The 9,327-nt window shown below is 39.7% G+C and overlaps 1 protein-coding gene across 1 annotated transcript; it reads left to right on the top strand.

Annotated features, from left to right (window-relative positions):
• Positions 1 to 410: 410 nt before the first annotated feature.
• LOC102236254 (solute carrier family 2, facilitated glucose transporter member 6-like) lies at positions 411 to 8,380 on the top strand. The gene is made up of 8 exons (XM_005806101.2): positions 411 to 1,083; positions 2,307 to 2,578; positions 3,705 to 3,801; positions 4,059 to 4,158; positions 4,405 to 4,598; positions 5,054 to 5,229; positions 5,322 to 5,593; positions 6,548 to 8,380. Exons 1-8 carry the CDS (start codon positions 1,030 to 1,032, stop codon positions 6,874 to 6,876), a joined length of 1,494 nt encoding a protein of 497 aa, XP_005806158.1. The 5' UTR covers positions 411 to 1,029; the 3' UTR covers positions 6,877 to 8,380.
• Positions 8,381 to 9,327: the final 947 nt, after the last annotated feature.

The following is a 9,327-nucleotide window of genomic DNA, read 5'->3' as shown; positions in this document are numbered from 1 at the left end:
TTGCTTAACCAAGACAAAGCTGTTCATAACTGCAAGGTTTAAGTTTTAGATCTGAAAATGTAGCGCACATTTTTAAAGTTAAGATCTAAATACAGTTGCGAACCTGTGGAAGACGCACCTTCTCCATCCAGTCTGGCCGCATCTTAAGCTATTTTGCAATAGGTTATAATAACGTTGATAAAGTGAATAATTTTGCAAAGCGCTCAGAGTTTGTTTGACGGTGTGATGCGGGGTTTTTAAACCTCATGATGCGTGAGTCGTGGCTGAAACAGCGTGTACTTTCCTTGTTCCTCCTCTCGTTCAGTTAGAGGAGGATCCTGAACTCTTCTTCTTCTGCTTTTTGTTTTCTGAATGGCCCAATCTAGGAATCACAGAGCTGATCTCTCCCTGCTGCTTCCTATCTATGATCACCGATGTGACTTGATCTACATGCGCAAAGCGGAAGTAGACGATTCTGCTCTTTAATTTATTGAGTCTGCTCAGTGCAATATATATGAAATACTTTCAGGTGGCAGCTTTAAACAGTAACATTTTGTGCGTTTTTTTTTTTTTGTTGTTTTTTTCCACTGCAGAAGAAGAGCAAGACTGTGGTCAGTTCAGCTTCCCATCCAAAAATCCTACATAAACAGATTTTTTGTATTTTTTTTTAACTTTCAGTTTTGTTTTGACCAGCTGTGATCCCTCCCGTTGCCTCGGGCCATTAGTTTGAGTCATTCATGACCTGCAAGCGAACCACAAAAAGAACTAAAGCGCTTCAGGAAGAAGATATTATCTTTTATATTATTATTATTATTATTTTGCTTTCTACTGTTTTTCTAACGTTGGTCAGTTTCCAAGCGCACAACAGGGATATTGTGCGAGTATCAGGAAATTCAGTTTAACTTTTTTTTTTTTTTTTTTTTAAATAAAGTTATGCAATAGCTCATTTTCTCACAGGAAGGTAAGGTTACAGATCCTAAAACAGACCAGAGAAATCAAACGGTCACTTTTTTTTTTTTATTTATCCATCGAGCCGCTTCTGAGACAGACATGAACTCCGAGAATACGCCACTGCTACGAAGAACTGCATCATCTCTCTCCGAGGTTGGACACTTTTTTATTTTTAACTCTTCTTTCGATAACTTAAGTTATGCTTTGCTTCAAACTTTACTGGTCGCTGTGTGGATTCTGCAACTCTTTGCTTGGGTTGCTGAAGAAATGTGAGGCTCCATCCAACGACACAATCTCCAACTTTAATGTTTCAGGTTTAAGTCAGTTTGTTCTGACATCATTTCAGACTATAATTAAAAAAAAAAAACCGAGAGGAAGAAAATCAAACATCAGCCTATAGTCAGAAAGAGAGACTGACGAGTTCACACGATTGTAAATAGATTTGTAAATGTTGGAGCTATTTATTCTTTATTTCTTTATCCATTTGAATTTTGTTAGTTTATTCTTAAATTTCTAGTTTTTGTATTATTTGCTGACTTTATTTGCAGGTTAATAATTGTTGATTCTATTTATCTTTTGTTTTAGTATTTGTTCTTATTTATTTGTTTTCTAAGACAGGAAGTGAGGCGGATCAATCCACTTTCTATAAGTGTAGGGACCTGGTAAAGGACCAGCAGGCATTTGGGTTTGGGGCCTGTGGTTTTTACCAGAGCGACAGAAGTAGACAGGAGAACAAAGGAAAGTTTGAACGTAGTAAATTTTTGCTGAAAAGGAAAATAAAAGCAACCAAGATAATCAACAAGTTTGGACATTAAACTTCTTTTGCCTGCGTGAAGAATCTTGACCCCAGTAGTGGCTGATGGAAAGTTTATGGGATGTTTGGTTTGACAAACAATCGCCACTACAGTAAAGTTCTAAGTAGTCTCGGTTTACTTCAGCTTCATCAGTATCCGTCGTATAGTAGTGGTTGTTTCACCAATTGTGAAACCAGTAATGAACAATCCATTTTTGTCAAAAAGCAGTTTGTGGTTGAAACTTGAAAGAAAAACATCTAAGTTCATGGGATCTAAATCATCTATAGGACACTGTGCAGTGAACTGTGTACACAAACAGGATTAAAAGTGTATTCTTGCAGCTTTTAACATTTTTCTAAGCATTAGATTTCCAGGTAAAGCGAAGTGCAAACTGGTATTGTTTTTAACATTTTATTGATACTGATAAAAACAATTTTATCAAAGACACCGTGTAGTTACAGTTTTATGCTTGAATTGTGCAATAATATAGAAAACCCCCAAAAAATCATATAATCATATAATTTTTGTTTTAATATTTTTTGTTGTTGTTGTTTTTATCCTCTCCACCTGCCTTTATTTCAGATCAGTAACTCCAGATTGTATCTAGCCGTGTTCTCAGCAGTTCTTGGTAACTTCAGCTTTGGTTACTCCCTGGTCTATCCGTCCCCCGTCCTGCCGAAGCTCACAAGTCCCGATGCAGACCCTCGGCTCCGGATGGACCCGAACCAGGCCGCCTGGTTCGGGTCCATCTACTCCCTGGGTGCAGCAGCCGGGGGTCTCGGGGCGATGCTGCTCAACGACCTGATTGGACGGAAGATGAGCATCATGATGTCAGCGGTTCCCTCGACCGCTGGGTGGGTCCGACTGTGAAACCAAAAGTTACTGACATGCAGCTTTTATGTGTATTGTGAAATATGCATAAAAATAGGAACAATGAACTTGAGTTTACAAGCAATTAATTTCAGTAGCGAGCCTTTTACTGGCCCAACGTGCAAATCTGACTCCTGATATTTTGTTTATTGGAGAATATTGATCAGTTTTCTTTCACATCACAGTTAATCCCAAAATTATTCATACACCTGATATATTTAAAAATAATTTTCAATCCATTAGAAGTTTGTTTCTAATTGGAAATGAGATCAATATCTGTTGACGGATAATGAAACAATGTAAAATGGCTAAAGATTTTTGAAGATTTTTTAAATCTATATATGTATTTAGATTTTATTGTAAATTTCCAAATGGAAAATTATTAAAATCCTCCTTAATAAACAGTGGAAAGATCTTATTATAAATTACAACAATCCAACTGTTTTAGCTGCTAACCAGCGTTTAGCAAGGTTTGACTAACATTGACATTTATTTTAAAACCCTACAGAATCTGCGGATCTTATGTAAGGAATTAAAATATTTGAATACAAGTCTATCTGAATGAGTATAAGAATGGGTAAGAGACTGTTAAAAAAAACAACAACTTGTGATACAAGAAATTCAGCTAATTATGTCTAAAGAAGTTTTCACACCGTAACAACAAAGATGTGGTTATAATAGGAAACTCAGTGGGAGAAGTGTTTAGCAACAGGAAGGGTGTTTTACTGTGTGAGCAGTCTCAACAACAAAAGAAGAGGTCAGACTTTAAAGTGCCAACAAACGAGCCCTGATCTCACCACCGAGAAATTATTTAAGCTCTGAAGTCTAGTCCAGTCTGACCCAGTCGCCATTGTTACCAAAACTGCTGCAACAATTGAATAATGAAGACTGTTGACTTTGCCTAATTGCATTTTTAGGCCTGTTTGCAACAGTTTTCTGACTCATGATTGTCAAAATGGAACATTTCTGTGCTTGAAACTGGACAGGAAGATGTCTTTCTTTTTCTTTTTCTTTTTTATTCGCTTTTTTATTCGCCAGTTTATTATAACTGAGCAGGATTCTGAACCCCCTGTGTTTCAGTAATAACGGTGTTGTATATTTGTCTTTCAGATACACGCTGATGGGAGGAGCCGTGAACTTGTCGATGCTCCACGGGGGCCGATTCTTAACCGGTGTCGCCGGGGGGATGACGGCTGCTTCAATTCCAGTAGGTTGAACTGTCCCTCCACTTTCCCTACTGGTACCGGAACCAGTACCATCGCAAAACTCTCTGGCTCATTCTTGTAGCTCCCCAAAAACCTCCTACACCAGAAGGAAGTCATTTCTGCTTCTGTCGTGGGGTTGGAATCCACTTAGAAAATCTCAAATCTTAATGTTTACATACAGACTGCAGAATAACAACAACAAAAACACAATGCCTGGTGCGTTAAACCATATAAGGTGTTTTGTGTGTTTATGCAACAGGTTTACATCTCAGAGATCTCCCACAAAAAAGTCAGAGGGGCCCTGGGCTCCTGCCCCCAGATCACAGCCGTGTTTGGCACCCTGACGCTCTACGCCCTTGGTAACGTATATCTAAACCCACATTGTCCACACTAAGCTGCTTTTGCGAATAAACAATAATCAAAAGAGCAACATCTTTGAAATTTGAAGAAGACACAATACAGGTCATGCAAGATGCGTTCTTTTCCTTGTTCTCTTTTTTGCTGAGTCACACCGGGACATTTTCAGTGACATGTCAGAAAGCTATGTCGGCTACGTGCTTTTGTTACTCCTTCATGCGTTGCTTTTGTTAACACGTGACGCGCAGGTCTGGTGGTGCCGTGGCGGTGGCTGGCGGTGGCGGGGTCCGTGCCAGCCGTGCTGATGGTCGTCCTGCTGGTGTTCATGCCTTCCTCCCCGAGGAGACTCCTCTCCCTCGGCCAAGAGCAGAAAGCGGAAAAAGCCCTCCGCTGGCTGAGAGGAAGCAACTACAACACGAGCATAGAGCTCAACGCCATACAGGTAGCCAAGTCAAGTTTCTTTGTGTAGCATATTTCAGCAACAAGGAATTTGAAAAACATCACACGGCAACGAATTATGAGAACAAGCAGTGAACATTACGTCATCAAAGTCAAGCAAATACACATCAAATGTGTTGATCAATGTTCCACTTACTTTTAATCAGCTGTAAACACATGGGTTTTAGCCTTGATTTAGAGGATCTACGTTTCAGCGTCTTTACAATTTTCTGGAAGTTTGTTCCAGATTTGTGGTGTATAAAAACTGAATTTTTAAAAAAAAAATTTTATGGGTTCTGCTTCTTGGGATTCAAAGTAGAACGTAAGAAAATGTGGCATTTTGTTTGAAACCGGAAGAGATTCGTTTAGGTTTCAATGGACGTAATATTTACTCTGAGCTAAACTGTCTGCTCAAGTTTAAGGGAATTGTTGTGTTTTTCTCTTGTTTTGTTTCCACAGCACAGCATTAACACACAGGTTAAGATCACCTGGGCTCAGCTGGGCAAGCCCATCTATTACCGGCCAATCCTGATCTCGGTTGGGATGCGTTTCCTGCAACAGATGACGGGAATCACGCCAATTCTGGTTTACCTGGAGCCGATCTTTGCTAAGAGCAATGTCTCCCTGGAGCCCAGGTTGGGACATTGTAGAACAACAAGTCTGTTAAAAATGTTGCTCTTGTTCTGTCAACTCAAAGCAGAATCCCGTCCTACTCTGCGGCCTTCAGGTACGATGCTGCCATCGTGGGTGCAGTCCGCCTCCTCTCTGTCGCTGTGGCAGCCAGCCTGATGGACAAGGCAGGACGTAAAGCCCTGCTGTACACGTCAAGCATGCTGATGTTCCTGTCCTCTCTGACTCTGACCATGATCTCCCACACCACACCTTGCCCAGCTGTAAATATTACGGCTCCGAACTCTGAGCTGGGCAACACGTTACAGGCCAGCCAGGAAACGGCTTTGAGCTTCGTCCCGCTCATCAGTACTGTGGTGTTTATATTCGGTGAGTTTTGACAGCAGGCGTTCTCTAACATCACAATAAACAGGAGCCAAGGTGGAAATGTGACACAATTTGTCCTCTCCAACCATGTTCAAACTTGAAGTTTATTATTAATACATATATTTTTAAGTCTGAAATAAAGCAATGTGTAAAGGCAAGGCAGCTGAGAACACAGCTGAATGTTCCCAACACTAGAAATCTACCTATTGCCAAATAGACACCCCAGAACATAATGGAAACAAAGTTTCTAGCTTGAATGTGAGTTTAAAATCTCAAGGTTTAAAAACCAATTTAACAGAAAGGAAGAACAGGACAGGGAGAGCTAAATATACAACAGTAATTTCACTGTGAAAACTACTCTGAGGATACTGCCACACTACAAAAACTGTAAGTCTGTTTACCATTTGGCACTAAAAAGCCAAGCAATGTAATTCATTTGGCTCAGACACTGAGAAAAGGTGCAGCTAATTATCACAGATAAACAAGCAGGAAGAACATCCAAAGAGTTGTTTTAGATCATCAGGAACTTTATGCTTACAAACAACGTCCTTCTGATCTGGTTGGTCTATGTCCTGCAACCCACGCATTGAAGTGTGTCGTATTTGGAGTATCCAAATACAACAAATACAATTGATTATTTTGCAGACATCTTCACTCATGTGAGGCGCGTTGCTTGTGTTCAGTCACGTGTCGATGTTAGCGACTGCATGTCTTGCTCCAGCATGTTAATTTTTCTCATTTACTGTAACTTTTATGTTTAGCTCCTCGGGTTAAATTGGCAGTTCACTGTTTATTTGTCTACATTCATATCCTCAAACTCATTAAACCCTGGCAGGTAGAAACTGTTCAGCATGTTGTCACACCCATTTCATTGAAACAATACACACACACAAAAAAACAACAACATTATGTGCATATATTTTGTGCTCTGTCATCACATTGTTGGGTGTCTCCTAGGATACGCCATGGGATGGGGACCAATCACTTGGCTGCTGATGTCAGAGGTTTTGCCGCTGGTGGCCAGGGGCGTGGCATCAGGCCTGTGTGTCACAGTGAGCTGGGTGACGGCCTTCGCACTCACGCACGCCTTCACCCTCCTGGTAGACGCCTACGGCCTGTACGCGCCCTACCTGATGTTCACGGTGGTGTGCGTCTTCTGCCTGCTGTTCAACGCCGTGTGCATCCCAGAGACTCGCAAGCGCTCGTTGGAGGAAATAGAGAACTATTTCAGGACTGGACGCACGTTCACCATCAGGCAAAATCATCCCAGCGTGGTGTCCAGCTGAAAACACGAGGTCAATCCGATCCAAAGGAGCCATTCTTGCTCTGAAAGCGAAGCAATAAAAGCTTAATATGGCACATTTCAGTTTAAGAACCTAAGATAGCAATTTTAGGGTTTTTAAAATATAATTTCTAATCATTGTTACAAATCTTTGCAGAGGTAATTATCTCCTTGAACTTTTTCACATTTCATCACTGTACAACCACAAACCTCAGTGCATCCTACTAGGATTTGATGTGAAAAACCAACACAAGATAGTGCAGGATTTAAAAAAAAAAAAAAAATTAAAATCTTAAAGTTTGCAGTCAACATGTATTCATTATTATTAGTTTAAAACTTCATAGAACCTTCATTCTTTAGGCCGAAAAGTTCAGTTGTGATGTCCACCACACGTTTGTGTTGTCACCTATGGCTTGTGACAAATAGCTATGTTTTCACATCACTATTCCACCAAAGCCAGATTTGCGGGTTGTAAGTAATCCAAACAAAATGTGAATAAGTTCAAGGTGCATGAAAATGTTTCGGCCTCACTGTGCCTCAAAAAGACGGAGCTCAGATCAATGACAAAAAACAAGAACTCGATGATGAAGCTCCTTCATACAGATTAAAGCATTTATACCGGACCAACGCATCTAATTTCTATAGGGGAACTTAAACAGTTACATTGACTCAGGCCAAAAACAGCAAAACATGGCCTTGTTAGCTAAATAAAAACTGAAGTAGATGCAGCCTTACTAGTGAAAACTTGTGGCGCTGCATGAGAAAATGACTGACTTCTTTCCATTCTTTTACAGCTTTACATCATTACTCTAGAATTTGTCTTTGTGTGCAATTATTGATACATATAACACTTGAGAGGTTTTGATGTAGATTTGCCAGAGCAACAATTATCACGTTTTGTGGTAAAACAAAATGACTGTCTGTAGATTTCATTTAACTACACTGATAAAAATCATAAAGAAAACTCTGTACAAATATATAAAAAAAAGAAAACAAAATTGTAGTAAATTTAAAAATGCAGTATAAATTGCGGTTATATTTATTTACTATGCCAACCATGACAGCTGGAAACCTAAACAACCGAACCAACCGGATCATCTGGGCCGGCCAGGTCTGTCTGGTGACTTCATAACTTCTCTTCTGTGAATAATCATCATGTTGACCAATCACAGCAGCTTCTGTTCTTTAGTAAATGTTGAAAATTAAATTTGTCTACATGAAAATATAGTTTATAAATGGCTGCTGTAAACATTTAGACAACTAAAAGGGAATATGTACGCATGATATGAAGTAATACCGAGTTTGGTTGAAAGATAAAAAAAACTGTTTAATCAGATTTTATGTTCAGATGAGGAAAAAAAAGATAATCTAAATTGTTATTCTGTGAAGTAAATATCTAATTTCAACTGTATTTCTGTGTGTTGTTTAATAACTGCAGCAAATCCAAATTTCTTCAATGTTTGCATCCATTCATCAAGTTGTTTTGCAAAAACTTAATTATAGGGTATATTTTGGGATCAGTGTTGAACAAGAGTTGGTTAATAGTAGCCAGATGTTAAGTAATTACATTCACTAACAACAACATATTATATCCGATGGAAGTCATCAATTAACTACAGCATCTTTGTTTGGAACACATTCTAATGGAAGGAACAGGACATGTTCCTGGAATAATTACATCCAGTACTGCATGCCAGTCTGAAAACTGTTGCTGCAGAAAATACGCATGTTGCAATACCACATTTGCATTCCTTAAGGTTGTTGGGTCTGTGTGCGATATTAGAAAGTTGATCATTCTATGAGACTTTTTTGTTTTTCCCTCTTCTAAAGGTCACCGGTCCAAGTCAAACTCTTTGAAATATGTCACAAAACCCTTGACGTAGTTCAACATCAGACCAGAAGAAGCTAAACTGGTTACAACAGTGATATTAACATAATTCCCCCCCCACACACACACACACACACCCCACATCCCCACCACCCCCACCCCCCCGCCAATCCCATAAAGCAAAAAAAATGTAAAAAATATTGAGTTCATTGTCGCAAAATGTAGCAACACGTCAGATGTTCAGCTTCAGTGTTATCTCAAACCTTAGAGAAATGTACCTCTGCAGACATACTGTGTAGATAAACAGATGGAGAGAAAGAATGGCACAGATGCCAACAAAGCTGATAGAAGATAGACAAAGAGATATTAGTACTGACACTTCCTTTCTCGCAGTACCTGCTGAGTCAAAGACTGTTTTTATACGTCCGACCACACCTACCGACCTGCACCTCCCTCCACCAAGACAGTGCCTTCATCAGTCCTTACTGGTTGATGCCAAGAGCATGATGCACACTTCCTGTCTGAGAACACTAAATGAAGGAAGTGACAGGATAGTTTGGAATATTTTCTTCACTGTCAGTGAACCAGTAGATCGGCTAACCGGTTAACAGTAAACTCTTACAGAGA

The sequence above is a fragment of the Xiphophorus maculatus genome, chromosome 16, assembly GCF_002775205.1.
Source record: "Xiphophorus maculatus strain JP 163 A chromosome 16, X_maculatus-5.0-male, whole genome shotgun sequence".
Lineage (NCBI taxonomy): Eukaryota > Metazoa > Chordata > Actinopteri > Cyprinodontiformes > Poeciliidae > Xiphophorus > Xiphophorus maculatus.
The sequence above is the reverse complement of the archived record's forward strand: the minus strand, read 5'-3'. Positions and strand labels throughout refer to the sequence as shown.